Source organism: Dendrobates tinctorius, unplaced genomic scaffold, assembly GCF_039654945.1.
Source record: "Dendrobates tinctorius isolate UK_male_01 unplaced genomic scaffold, ASM3965494v1 ptg000121l, whole genome shotgun sequence".
NCBI lineage: Eukaryota > Metazoa > Chordata > Amphibia > Anura > Dendrobatidae > Dendrobates > Dendrobates tinctorius.
In genome coordinates this window covers 1712879-1728476 of record NW_027361789.1, presented here as the reverse complement: position 1 = coordinate 1728476, position 15598 = coordinate 1712879, and the positions used below count along the sequence as shown (strand labels likewise).

The 15598-nt window shown below is 45.7% G+C and overlaps 1 protein-coding gene across 3 annotated transcripts in view; it reads right to left on the bottom strand.

Annotated features, from left to right (window-relative positions):
- The window catches only part of HERC2 (HECT and RLD domain containing E3 ubiquitin protein ligase 2), a 364746-nt gene extending 349605 nt beyond the window's left edge, over positions 1-15141 (bottom strand). For all 3 annotated transcript variants that reach the window (XM_073541474.1, XM_073541475.1, XM_073541476.1), the window contains exons 1-2: positions 14985-15141; positions 6419-6509 (exon numbers count right to left, since the gene is read on the bottom strand). In XM_073541474.1, coding sequence (XP_073397575.1) covers positions 6419-6490 — 72 coding nt within the window. In that variant the 5' untranslated portion in view covers positions 6491-6509; positions 14985-15141. The remainder of the gene's footprint in view (positions 1-6418; positions 6510-14984) is intronic.
- Positions 15142-15598: the final 457 nt, after the last annotated feature.

Genomic DNA, 15598 nt, shown 5'->3' with positions numbered 1-15598 from the left:
GGAGACGGGGGCGAGGACCAGCTGGATCGCCTGACACGCATCCATGCTTGGGGCTCTTGGTCCTGCCGTGGAGAGCTATGAGGATACGGGGTGGCAGTACACGCCGTACTCAGTCTCTTTGTGGGACTACAGATGTGACTATTCACTCTGTATCCCTCCGCAAAACCTGAAAAGAAAATGACGCACACTGAGGTAGATATGGGTCTAATGAAATACCCGTGTCCACCTCCTACTGACAGTAAGCTAAACTGAAGAAATTAGTGCCGGTCGGTGGGGTGTATACTGCGGAGGAGCTAACCTTTTTCTATACATAGTGTCAGCCTCCTAGTGGCAGCAGCATACACCCATGGTTTCTGTGTCCCCCAATGAAGCGATAGAGAAATCTTTTCAAGCTGGTGTTATAAAGTATTCTAATTTACTGAGATAATGACTTTTGGGTTTCCATTGGCTGTAAGCCATAATCATCATTAACAGAAAAACACTTGAAATAGATCACTCTGTTTGTAATGACTATATAATATAGGAGTTTCACTAATTGTATTGAAGAACTGAAATAAAATTAAAAATATCATCAAAAAGTTATGAGAAGCATCTGTACATGTGAATTAGTTTCAAAACCTGTCCGCAGTTCTCCTGTAAAACCCAATAATGTGACACTTCTGTTACAGAGACAGGTAAAAACAGAGCTTCGGCACTACGCTTAATGCGATGGAGCATGTTATCTGGAGTACCAGCATGGGTGTCCATACTTGGGCCACTGCCATAGTGGCTACAGAAAACATTCTGCATATCCAGCACAGTGGCCATTTTTAACTCATGCAGGATTAGCAGGATTTCAGGTCCACCGAGTGCCATCTTTTACTTTATTATCACCTCTCAAAACAGGAGGCAGAGCAGCTGTACTTCATTTACTTATGTTCGATGCAATGTAAGGCTGGAGAACGCCATCCCATTGTGATCCCTAGTGAGCCACCACCACGAGAAGAAGGTCACACAAAAATACAAGCGAGACCAATTTTTGCACCTTGCCTGTCACGGTCACTCTACCCTAGAGCTCGCCATGAGACCCCACTCACTGACATTACCCTACGATTTAGTACTGTCACGTTGCGATCGTTGGCTGTTTAGCTCCAGCTAAAAGTTACTGCCATGGGGATTTGGCATATTAGGGCCCTGTCCATCCACCCCAACAGGAAGAGATAAACCGCAAACACCAATGCAGCTTTTGGAAAGCAAATTGATTATTTTTTTTCATTCACTTGGTGATGTATTTTATTGCCCGGTTCACTTAGGGTCAGCACATAGCCTTCACCATGTGAAAATGTCTGATAAACCCTCAGAACTGTGGGGCCAGAAAAACATTGTAATCAGGCCAAACACGAAAGTGGGGGCTAGAGTCATGGAAAGTAATAAGCTTAAATTTTTTATATTATTATTCTTGAAAATAAAGACCCTCATATACATTAAATAACTTAATTATTATGGAGTGCTCACTGCATAGTAAAGAATCATCGCTATGTAAGTACTGGAGAAACTATGCACATCCCAGAATGCAGTAAATTTACTCAGTAATGTAAAAAAAAAAAAAAAAGTAAAAAAAAAAAACCACATACAAATTAAAGAGGTTGAGCCACCATAAAGAACACATAACTAAATAGAAAACGTGGAAATAAATGATTTTGTAATTTACAGTTATTAAAAATTATGCTCCGTTGAAATAACACGCTTTCATCTGCTGAAGTGTGCTCCCTAGTGTTATTCCATTCCGACCTCCCAGTAACCGATCAGCTGGCCGAGCATGCGCAGTTCCTGTCATCATAACAGTCCCTACCCCCAGTGCGCGCAACATATGCGAGACGCTCACACAGCATGCCGTGTGCAGGATGCAGATTGCCGAGAAGTACGGAAGCGCTCCCCTGCGCTCACACAACTCTGACATCTGGGCGAGATTGTTCTGTTTCACGTGCACACTGTCAGAGCTGTGTGAGCGTCTCGCATACGTTGCGCGCACTGGGGGTGGGGAACTCTTATGATGACGGGAACTGCGCATGCTCGGCCAGCTGATCGGTCACTGGGAGGTCGGAAAGGAATAACACTAGGGAGCTCACTTCAGCAGATGAAAGCATGTTGTGATTTTTTGAAAGGACCAGAGTTTTTAATGACTGCAAATTACGAAGCCATTTATTTCCATGTTTTCTGCTTTGTTAAATGTGTTCTTTATGGTGGCAGAAGCCCTTTAACAACCAATTAAAAACATGCACAAAACCAGTGTGTCACAATGAGAGTTATGATCTAAGCTCAAATAATGAGACAACAGACTCCCTAACAGGAGACATCAGGAAATATTCAAGGAAAACCCATCCACAACTGTTAGGCAAACATACCAGACAAAGAAAATCTACATAATCTATATGTCTAAAGAATACAACATCAACTATCACATGAGCAGTACCAGTAATAAGAAAAATGTGAACATATTGGATAAATACCAGTCAAGGGGAGACAATAACGGAGTTAAATGAGAAGAAAAATTTTCCGTGAGGGACAAAGAAATCCTCACACGTATCGCCAAAATTCAGCTTCCTCAGGGAGTGCATATTTTTAATTTATCTGCAACTGGTGGGTTTATTTTGCATTACTGAATAAAAATACTACATTGTAGAATGTGCTTTTCCATGAATAGTTTATTTCTGTGTTTTTTATTACACACGTTAAATAACAGTCATGGGTGTTAGATGCATATGCACAAAGAGGAACTCCGATCATCTTGTCATTGGTGTGAACCACAAACAACTGCACAGAACATCGAACTGAAGACTTTATTAAAAGGTCATTTTCTACTTTTAGAAGATTACTGACACGTAACATAAAAAAAAAAAAATAATCACATAATATTCCCCCTCTCCAGGTTTAGTGTGGGCTCTCCACCACTGCTCCAGTCTCAAGTGTTTTGCCTGAAGCGGTGATGTCATATTAACAGCCCACATCACTGCTGCAGCCAACCACAGAGTTCAGTGACTCTTGCCTACCTCCGTCACCTATCTACCTCAACTGGCAGCACATTATTTGTACCGGCCACTGACCACAGCGATTGGCTGCAGTGGTGAGGATGAGTACTGTCTGTTGGGATTTACTTTTCTGAAAGTGGAAAACCTCTTTAAAAGGAGTTGTAAACTACCGGGACAACCCTTTCTCAATCGCTACGCTCCCCTTTGTAAAATAGTAACAGCTGTACTCAAATCAGGTGGGCAAGACCTTGCAGCGGTGTCGGCACTAGGTCTCCTGGGCTCGCATGACATTGCTATGCCACGCAAGCCCTGGGGCCAAACAGCGGCTGCTTCACTCATTTCCTCTGGATCTCTGAATTTATTTGAAGGAAGTGGGGGGGGGGGGTTGTTTTTTTGGGGGTTTTCGAACTTTTACTGCGACTTTTGGAGCTTTAGTTATTGCATTTAACACATTACAAATTATGTGATTCAAAGATTTCTCTTATTCCATGATTTGGAAAAAGCCAATGAAAAGCAGCACCAAGAACCACTAGACATTAACACAAACAGCTGCGTTTGCTTATTAAAAAATAAAAAAAAAAAAAAATTATCTACAAATAAACGATATATAATGGTCTAAAAAGAAACAGGAAGATGGAAGAAAAATAATGGCACAGAAAAACACAAAGAGGAAAGTCTATCTAGCAGAAAGCAGCAGCAGTAAGTTCTACAATCTTTCTGTGACTTGTAGAGACAAACCTCTGCATTACCATATTTAAAATATAAATCCTTATTGGTCTGGTAGGGCCAAGGATAGAAATGATGCCCACTATAATCCGAGGCGGACATGAGGGAAGAGTGGGCTGCAGCTTATGGGCAGCCAGGAATTTCTGTCACTTGTTTTTTCTTTTAATTATTCTTAAAATTAAGTTTAAAATTTAACAAAGGAAAGTTTTCATTATTCTTGTTTTAGTGGAAAGCAATAAGGACATGTCATAAGCCTGACGTCCATCAGCATATTACAGCAATTTAATGGTTCAAAGAATGGCCATGTGCAGCCATGGGGAACAGTTCCATCAGATTCCAACAGGATGTCTGCCAGGATGTTTCCTTGAGCAAACCACAGTGAAGGAAACTTATTTTCCAGCAGCAAAGACCAACAAAGCTACAAGCTTAAAAATGCAATGAATGAGGAATACGGTGGTTTAAAGTCCGCACTGCCAGAGGTTCCAAAAATAATCATTTAGACTAGGATCACATTGCGTTAGGGCATCCGTTTAATGGATCCGTTAAACGGATGCGCTAACGCTGATGTCATTTTTGACACTTTAGTGACCTAGCGCTAACGGTATGTGTTAACGCTAGGTAGCACTAAGGTACCAGGCGCTACCTAGCGTTAGCCCATACAGTTCTATGCACAGCGTACGGGTCCATTAGCTGTGCGTTACTGCCAACGCACCCAAAAACGCTGCAAGCAGCGCTCGAGAGTGCGTCATGAATTAACGCATACTTTCTAACGCATGCCGATTTTGGCATGCTTTAGTATCATTGCAGGCAATGGGTGCGTTAACGGATCCGTTACATAGCGTTAGTGCTGCTATGTAACGAATCCGTCAGCGCATTGCCCCCTAACGCTGTGTGAACCCATCCTTATCATCGTGGTTTCGTCCTGATGAAGTGGGTTGGAAAACCTTGAAACGCGTTGACAAATAAACCGCACTCACGCTTCACCTCCGTGCGTGATCGCATTTTTGGAACCTTGGGCAGCGCGGACTTTGAACCACCATATTCCTCATTCATTTGCATTGCCACAACCCTATCAGGTGAGCATACCTACAATATCTTAGACCACTTGGTGATCAGATAAGATCCTATTTGCACTTAGTCTCTCCAGCTTTACAGTTTTTTACCAGCTTAAAAACGTCAGATGCTAATATATACTGAGAAGACGAGTACTTAGTAGTTAAAAGCATTGTGCGTTAAATCTCCAGTCACTAAGTGACTGAATACTCCTGAATTCTCACAGCGAGCACACAGAACACTGTCAGGATTCTCCGGAGAGGACAGACAGCTACTTGACCGCAAGCATGCAACTTGCATACTTCGGGATACATTCTGACTAGATGTGCTCAGCCTCACTTAATTCTCTTACATGTGAGCAGGATCGCTCCATACAATCGGAATATGCAAATTGCATACTTGCAGTCACATGACTGTCCACTCTCACCAGCGACAACACTGGAGAATCCTGACAGCGTGCAGTGCACACAATGTGAAGATTCAAAAGTCTGCAGTTACAGAAGAGTGACTGCACACTTATCGCAAAAGACTGGACAACTCCTTTAAAGGCAACCGATCATCCAATTAACGCTGACAACTACAGACTGCATGAATCGTACACTGGATGTGCGATAGAAGCAATGTAAGTTTTACTCTGACACGCTTCAGCATTTCAGAGAATATATACCGTACTTTGGAAAACCAAACAAGGACTAGGATGACTAATCTGAGACTGGGTGAGGAATAGCTGCTGGTTACCTATCTTGTGGACTTATTAGGCTGAGTTCACACGTGGCGTTTTTTTCGCGTTTCCGCTGCGGTTTTGCCGCGAAAACTGGAAAAATAAGCATCCCATGCATTCCTATGGGATTCCGCAATGCTGTGCTAATGCTGCGGTTATTACCGCAGCGGAATTGCTTAGCAGTAAAAAACGCAGCATGCTCATTAATTTCGCGGAATCGCGGCGATCCCACACCCATAGGAATGCATTATTCTGCTTACTTTCCGCATGTGGCTGTGCACACCATGCGAAAAGTAAGCAGAACATTTGCCGATGTTACTCACGGTCCGGAGGAGAGGAGACTGTCCTCTGGGCTTTGGGTACCATATCCCTGTAAAAATAGAATTTAAAATAAAAAATATTGTTATTCTCACCTTCCGACGTCCGGCGCAGCCTTCCCGCCTCTCTCCACGCTCCCGGTCCCAGTAAGCCTTTGCGAGCTATGACGTCCGTTCTCGCGGGATCGCGAATTCTCGGTCATTCGCGCGACATCATCGTGAATGACCGCGAGAACATAGGCGGCCTCAATAGTAAAAAGTTGGTCACACTCGTCAAACACTATGTTTGACGAGTGTGACCAACCTGTCAATCAGTTCTCCAAGCAATGCTACAGATCGCTTGGAAAATGCTAGCAAATCTGCAAGCTAATTACGCTTGCAAATTGCTAGTTTTTCCGCGGGAAAATTGCGGGAATTTAAAATGCGATTTTCCCGCGGAATGGAATTCTCGCGGTAATTTTCACGAGAGTTCCGCTGCATGTGAACCAGACCTACTGAGTCTAGAACTACGTGTGTGCACAGGGACCAGTGAGCCAAATAGATCCAGGCAGGGGAAGCAGATATAATAGATTCAATGAAACCCACAATTTTACCTGCAAATCTGTCTTCAGCCATTTTGAATCAAATCTTGATTGTGCAACCAGGGTGAACTTCTCTGAAGACATCTTGCTTACAGTACACTGCCTAGGATTTAATAGAGACAGAGAATTAGAAAAGAACTTTAATATAATGAGAATGAGTGGTAAAGAAATTCATTTTTACCACTCCAGTAAAATCCTTCTTAAAATGCCCCAAATAATATCTTTTGCTCAAGTTGAGGTTCTGCTAAAGTCTCATCTCCTACTGCCCGAGCGATTCTTTGATAACAGGGGTAATATAACAAAGCATACACATTTGCATACACTGACTTAATGCCCATGTACGTACACCTGACTTTTGAGACCACGGTCGCTTAATCGCCCATTTACACAAGCAGCCCAAACTCCCAAAGTCTCATAGTTCTCCGCATCGTGGATCCTGTTTGCACAGGACGATGGAGATAGAAAGTTTTCCAATCAGCACAACAAGTTAAAACAATTTTTATTGTTGCTCCATGAAATTAGTAGCATAAGCATACTAAAATATCTGACACGTTTCAAATCCAACTGGATCATTTTACCTGACAAATGAGGGTTTTGCTACGTCACGTTGCGATTGGCAACCTCTTTACCATGCAATACGATCATGAGCATAGGAACATTCGTTAACGATAAAGGTTGTGTAAATGCAACTTTACAGTGTGATGGGAACATTTACTGCAGTAAGACTGTCCTAATAACTAGTGGATAAACACGTAACCAAAGTCAACACGTGAACACTTTTTTTGTAAAGCAAACGCATAAAATTTCGTCTCTGACAAGAAAAGACATAAAACAATAATAATAATACAGAATATATATATATATATATATATATTTTTTTTTTTTTTTTTTTCAATTCATAAAAAACACAGGTGAACGGCACCAAGGCATCAATCCACCAACAACTAGTCCAGGATCAATCAAGGGCACACACTATGCAGCACGCTGCTAGGGATAACGGTGCTCTGCATCAGAAAAAAAACACCTAAGATATATGGACAGAGGAAAGAAGAAGCGGCACTCACCCAATTTGCAGTGCAGTGTTTCTTCATTCAACCATTAAAGGTCACACAATAAAAGACAGGCAGATAACAAGAGGCATGCGGGGAGAATGCCTCATGTTATCTGCCCGTCTTTTATTGTGTGACCTTTAATGGTTGAATGAAGAAACACTGCAAATTGGGTGAGTGCCGCTTCTTCTTTCCTCTGTCTATAATATATATATACACTCACTGGCCACTTTATTAGGTACACCTGTCCAACTGTGTGTTAAGACTTAATTTCTAATCAGCCAATCACATGGCGGCAACTCAGTGCATTTAGGCATGTAGACATGGTCAAGACAATCTCCTGCAGTTCAAACCGAGCATCAGTATGGGGAAGAAAGGTGATTTGAGTGCCTTTGAACGTGGCATGATTGTTGGTGCCAGAAGGGCTGGTCTGAGAATTTCAGAAACTGCTGATCTACTGGGATTTTCACGCACAACCATCTCTAGGGTTTACAGAGAATGGTCCGAAAAAGAAAAAAAATCCAGTGAGCGGCAGTTCTGTGGCCGGAAATGCCATGTTGATGCAAGAGGTCAGAGGAGAATGGGCAGACTGGTTCGAGCTGATAGAAAGGCAACAGTGACTCAAATTGCCACCCGTTACAACCAAGGTAGGCAGAAGAGCATCTCTGAACGCACAGTGCGTCGAACTTTGAGGCAGATGGGCTACAGCAGCAGAAGACCACACTGGGTACCACTCCTCTCAGCTAAGAACAGGCATCTGATGGCTACTTTCAGCAAGATAATGCGCCATGTCATAAAGCTCGAATCATCTCAGATTGGTTTCTTGAACATGACAATGAGTTCACTGTACTCAAATGGCCTCCTCAGTCACCAGATCTCAATCCAATAGAGCATCTTTGGGATGTGGTGGAACGGGAGATTCGCATCAGGGATGTGCAGCCGACAAATCTGCGCCAACTGTGTGATGCCATCATGTCAATATGGTCCAAAATCTCTGAGGAATGCTTCCAGCACCTTGTTGAATCTCTGCCACGAAGAATTGAGGCAGTTCTGAAGGCAAAAGGGGGTCCAACCCGTTACTAGCATGGTGTACCTAATAAAGTGGCCAGTGAGAGTGTATATGTGTATATATATATATATATATATATATATATATATATATATATATATATACACACACACACACACACACACACACACACACACACACACACACACACACACACACACACACACATATATATACAGATATTCAGTAAGCGCTATAGCCATTCGGATAAGCTGTTATCCGAAGCTATTCGCTCATCCCTAGAAAACTACCCAAAAAAGGCAGAATAAAAAAAAAAAAAGTCACTTCGGGTTTACAAAAAGCGTTTCCTAAAGAGTCTTCCTCTTGGAGAACGCGGAAGGTTTGCCTGCCTGAAAAAAAAAAAAAAAAATAGAATATTGGGTGCGCAAAGAGGAAGCACATAACTCATAGGAGTTACAGGGGGTTTCGGTAACCGAACTTTTACAGTTCTGTTCAAATATATAATTTGCTTGTTTATTGCTCTATTATGACTAATGACACGGATAGTGTCACTGAGGAAGCCTAGGGGGCACTAGCAGGGGGCACGGGACCGAGCGCAAAGAGTGGAAGAACTAAAGAACGCAGTGCGCACAAGACCTGAGACTAAGCAGTCACGTGATCGCAGGAGCAGGGTCACCGCACGTGAGGACAGGGAAACAGCCGAGAGCGCGGAGAACAGGGCACAGAACGTTAACGTAGTCAGTGGGGAGCCGAGGGTCAAAAGCCAGACGAGAGCGAGGTACCTAGGGATGAGAGAGTAAACAGAGACAAGCCAAGGGTTCAGAGAACCAGAAAGGACAAGGCAATACCAAGCAGGAAACAGAGGCAGAAGTCAGGGGGCAAACCGGGTCATACACAGCAAAGCTCACACGCACAGCGATTACAGAGGTGTAACCTGGGTCAGCTACTGCTAACCGAGTACACGGAAGTATCACCGACACCAGACCCAGGAACAACCAGCATTAAATAGCTGCCCCAGAATCAAAGACAGGCAAACTAGAATTAACTCTGAGGATGGAGGCAGAAATAATCCCGGCCAGAGTCATGACATTTTGTGATTAATCTGTCAATTCAGATCCTTGGGATTAGACTGTTCCGCTTTTCTTTTGTATGCCTGTTTCTTCCACCAGCGTACGAGTCATCATCACAAACAAGGCGGTTTTAGGTCCTTTTGACAACAGTGAACGTGCAGTCCTAACAATGGGAATGTGGGAGGTTTTGTAATGGTGGAATCGGTGGTCAGGGCAGTTATGGTGCATTAGGCTGCAGCCCGACAGCCAGAGATTCACTCATCCGAGACAATCAGGGTGACTCTCGGTAGAACGCAAGCCGGGCAAGATCCTCTCCCCTTGGTACCGGTCTGTCATTGCTCACGGTAATTTATATCTGTATTCTGTATGTAACCTCTCCTCTTGTACAGCACCATGGAATCAATGGTTCTCTAAAAATGTATAATAATTATGCAAATGACACTGATCAGAGCGTGATCCAAGTGTCAACACAGTACGATCATATTCTCTCGGATGCAACAATCGGATCACACTGAGGAGAAGAAGAAGACAAGATTTCTCCATTCTGTGAGTCTACAGAGATCAGACTGCACTCCTATGTCATCTGAGTGCAGTCTGCCGTTTCCCTCGCACCCACAGACTTGAGTGGATGAATGGAATCTGATTTCAAAAGTGAAATCACAGAATTTTGAGATTTTTTTTTTCCACAGACAGGTTCTGTCAGTAAAAAAAAATGTCTCATTGAGTAACATTAGTCCGAGTGCTGAGAAAAAAAAAAAAAAAAAGTCGATAGCACTTGCTCGATGTATGTGCAGTTGTGAGGGAGCCTTAAAGGAATTTGTAATTCTTAATAAAGCTCTTTAACAGTTGACCGTTACAATTGTAAGGATAATGAGCCCTATATTGAGGGGAGAGTGCCATGAAGATGTGGCTCCTTCCATCATCCAGGTGTACAGGCTGCCATTATGGCTGTGGATCTGTGAGCCTGGTATTTCTGCCCACAGGCCGTCCCTGCAGACTGCGGGACTATCCAAGATATTCAACCCAATGGCGGCTGCAGCCCACCCAGGCACCAGCTATTAGACCTGCTGGTTGAAGCCGACAAGATAAGCACAGTAGAGAATCAGACACAGACTGGCAACACAAACAGGCAGCGAGTGACACCCATTCACTATCTGTGCAGAACAGGGTGTGAATGTGCCCAAAAACAAAGATTAATCCGCGTAACCGACACAGCGAGAGATAGTACCGGAGCGGACGCCAGCTCACAAGGGGTCTATTATGAAGACAAGGGGCCCTAACACCAGTTTGAGATTACGGTGCATTCACATGCCCAGGGTCGGGCTGGCCTGGCGTGGTACTGGTGAAATGCTCAATTGGCCCGAGACAGAGAAGAAAAAAAAAAAAAAAGTTTTTAGCGGCATGGGCCCTTTAAAAGCGCAGGCAGGGGCGCGCACGCAGGGTACCTGACCCGCTGCGACAAAGCACGGGCTGCAGCTGTGACAGGGCATTCTCTGCTATGATGATAGAGGCAGCACGCCGACGTCACACAGCAGTGTCATTACATGGCTGCAAGCCCATCATAGAGGCGGTACGCCAACGCCTGCGGCCTTTCAATGTTACAGCCTGTCACAGATCAGAGCGCCCTGTCACAGCTGCAGCCGGCGGCCATTTTAACAACCCCACCGAATATGAAGTTGCAAGAGGACATCAAGGGAGCGCAGGAAGCTGAGAACAATCTTTTTTCTTCCCCTTTGTGATTGGGCAGGGTAGTGGACATAGGAGCAACATAGCGGCCTATGCGCATGTGTCGTTTTGACGCGCCTGCAACGTTGTGTTCGGCGCAGCGTCAAAACGACACATGCGGACGCATCCACATGGCCTGCGTACCCAATGTTAAAGATAGGTATGCAGGCAGACGTAGCAGAATGGAAGAGGTGCGGCAGTGGGCGGGGCATAACGGAGGATGTACGCAGCCCTCCACAGCTCTGCCCAACGCAAGTGTGAAACCAGCCTAATCCATTCATTCCCTATGTGGCTGCACTTGGCTTTTTCTGGAAGACCCCAAAGAGGATGACTGGAGCTGCAGTCAGATGTCCCATCTGCTGCTCCATTTTTAAAAGGGGATAAAAGTTCCCCATTCTCCCGATCAGTGCGGTTTCCAATGGTTGGTTTCCACCGATCAATAAGATAACCACCTACATAACCTGTGGATTGGTGATAACTTGTTGTCATCAAAGAACCCTTTAATGCAAACTACCTTATGAATAAAATTTGCTTTTTATTTTATTCCATTAAAAAGGAAACAAGTGTCTTCTACGACTAAGAGCTACGGCCAGAAACGCGTTAGAACGTTGGATTATTTTTAATTCGACTGGACAACACTTATTTGTATCCAGCCTGTGGATCCTTTTTTCTAAATGCATCCTATAGTCAATGGACTTGGATCCTGGCTGCACTATGAAGCGGTGAGGCTTGTTTCCTAATTTCTACTACTTTTTTCTCTACCGTAATTCTACATCCCAGGTTTGGCGGCACACAGTAGAAGTGCAGGAGCCGCCTGTGTATCAGTCGCCTATATTGGGGATAACGATTAACAGGTATTTGCATATAGATGGGCCCCTAGGTTCAATTCCCTCTGTAGGCCCCAGGCACCCTAGTCCGACCCTGCATGTGCCTGCAGTATGGGATCTATGACACCGTGAATTCCGATCACCAGAATTGCTGCCAACTCAAGAGATTCTTCCACAAGAGCGGAGTTCCCATTTATTCATTGCATTGGGATCAGTTTTCACATCTGTTGTTGTCTGACTTTATCAGTTTCTATTGCAAAATCATGGAGACAGATGGGAAAGAGAGGAAAAAAAAAAAAAACAAGCAGCATTCTTGGATCTGGCTCCTTGAATCAGAAAGATCCTATAGAAATCTACGGGATCCATGTCCACCTCAGTTTCCCTTCATCTCTCAAGATCACATCTCACCACCTGTGCACTTGACCCAATCCCATCCCACTTCATACCAAACCTCACCACAGTCTTCATCCCAACACTAACCCATCACTAACAACTGGTGTTTTCCCCTCAAGCTTTAAACATGCCTCCATCACACCTATCCTCAAAAAGCCCTCTCTTGACCCATCCTCTGTATCTAGCTATCGCCCTATATCACTTCTCCCCTATGCCTCCAAGCTACTGGAACAACACGTCTACCTTGAACTGTCCTCCCATCTCTCTTCTTGCTCCCTCCTTGACCACTTGCAATCTGGCTTCCGGGCACACCACTCCACTGATACTGCCCTTACTTAGGTCACCAATGACCTCTTAACCGCCAAGAGCAAGCGACACTACTCTGTCCTCCTCCTCCTGGACCTGTCGGCTGCCTTTGACACAGTGGACCATTCCCTATTATTACAGACTCTCTCATTCCTCGGCATCACAGACTCGGCCCTATCCTGGATCTCATCATACCTAACAGACTGGACATTCAGCGTCTCCCACTCGCACACCACTTCCTCACCTCGCCCCCTATCTGTCGGAGTCCCACAAGGTTCAGTCCTTGGGCCCCTGCTGTTCTCCATTTACACCTTCAGCCTGGGACAGCTCATAGAATCTCATGGCTTTCAGTATCATCTCTACGCTGATGACACACAGATCTACATCTCTGGACCAGATATCACCTCCCTACTAACCAGAATCCCTCAATGTCTGTCCACTATTTCATCCTTCTTCTCTACCAGATTTCTGAAACTCAACATGGACAAAACAGAATTCATCATCTTTCCCCCATCTCATGTGACCCCCCCAAGGAACCTATCCATTACAGTAAATGGCTTCCCACTCTCCCCAGTCCCACAAGCTCGCTGCCTCGGAGTAATCCTTGACGCTGATCTCTCCTTCAAACCACATATCTAAGCCCTTTCCACTTCCTGCCGACTTCAACTCAAAAATATTTCACGAATCCGTTCATTCCTCACCCAAGAATCTTCAAAAACCCTGGTCCATGCCCTCATCATCTCTCGCCTTGACTACTGCAACATCCTGCTCTGTGGCCTCCCCTCAAACACTCTCGCACCCCTCCAATCTATTCTAAACTCTGCTGCCCGACTAATCCACCTGTCCCCCCGCTATTCCCCAGCTTCTCCCCTCTGTCAATCCCTTCACTGGCTCCCCATTGCCCAGAGACTCCATTACAAAACCCTAACCATGACATACAAAGCCATCCACAACCTGTCTCCTCCATACATCTGTGACCTCATCTCCCGGTACTTTCCTGCACGCAACCTCCGATCCTCACAAGATTTCCTTCTCTACTCCCCTCTTATCTTCTCTTCCCACAATCGCATACAAGATTTCTCCCGCGCATTCTCCCTACTCTGGAACTCTCTACCACAACATATCAGACTCTCACCTACCATCGAAACCTTCAAAAAGAGCCTGAAGACCTACCTCTTCCGACAAGCCTATAACCTGCAGTAACCACCAATCGACCAAACCGCTGCACGACCAGCTCTACCCTCGCCTACTGTATCCTCACCCATCCCTTGTAGATGGTGAGCCCTCGCGGGCAGGGTCCTCTCAGGGTCCTGTACCAGTTATGACTTGTATTGTTTAAGATTATTGTACTTGTTTTTATTATGTATACCCCTCCTTACATGTAAAGCGTCATGGAATAAATGGCACTATAACAATAAATAATAATAATCTCTGAATATGTCAGTTCAGGTCCTCAAACTGAAAGTTGTTCCAGGACAAAGACATGTCACCTGTCACACAATCGTCGGCAACCGACCTGAAACAGCCGATGTCTGACCGGAGCCACGAGGACAACCCTTAATATCTGTTTTTCTGCTAGTGGCACAGTGATGGGCAGTGCCAGGCAGATGCGTTCTATGCCACCCACTGTCCCCGGGTCACGCACGCAGTCTCTGGCGCTGCCCCCAGTGTCCGGCATTGTGCGACAGCTCAGCGGCTCTGCCCGTGTACCCGGACCGTCCCCTGCGGAGCTCACCGACTGGCTGTCAGCGTTACAGACAATCCCAGAGCAGTGGAGAAAACCACATTGGACCTGGGGAGGGGGAGGATTGTTCAGAATATCTGGACCCATGTCACTGTTGGAAGGGGACAATCCCATTAATCCATATCTGGTGATCGATAGAGGCGCATCAAGATACGCAACAAAACGTCCTTTAATCCGTCACCCTGTAGTCCAGAGACCCCCGATCACTGCACTGTGCAGCAACCTAGTAGTGATCAGTGACTTGTGGACAATCTCTGGGAGGTACCGCTGCGCCCATCACTTATACACACAGTGCTGGATACACCGGGAGCAGCGATCACAGCCGGGCACATGCCCTGCCGGCAGCCCGGATCTCGTACTGAGCCTCGGCGAGCATTGGCTAGAATAGGGGGAATGCTCTAGGACCCGGATGTGACAGCTCAGGTCCCACTCACCTGATATGAGGGCCCCGGCAACCTGCGAGGGCCACCAACCCCCAGCGGGTCACTCGCACAGCCCGCCACAGCAGGAACCCAGCTCACCCGTCAGGATCAAGCGGCCTCTGAGTCTGTAGACAACACAGGAAGAACAAGACGCAGCCTGCAGCATATTAGCCAATCACACAGCAGAACACAACCGCGCCAACTAATCAGCACCGTGTGTGGGCGGGACATCCTCCAAAAGCTGCAAAGGGGAGGGGTGTGGGTGGAGCGTAGACGTCACGCCAGTACCTGTCACGTGACATGTTGCCAGGCTTCTGGATGCGTATGCTGAGCGCGTAGTACACAGTCCGGCACACAGAGACGCCGGGCGGGCTGAGGAGGGCGGGAAGTGACGGTCACAGGTCATCAGGTGTTTATTTGCTGTGCAAAGTGTGCATGGTGGTGCTCTACTGATGGAGATAATGACGTGACAGACGAGTCCTTGAAGTGTCCTGTCAGCGTGCGTTGGGGGACAACCAATATCTGACTGACTGACAATCTCCTGATCTGACTGCAGTATGGTGGTTGACCAGACTGGCGTAACCAGGGCAGGGAGCCGCCTAGGGTTCTCGCTCCTCCAGGGGCCC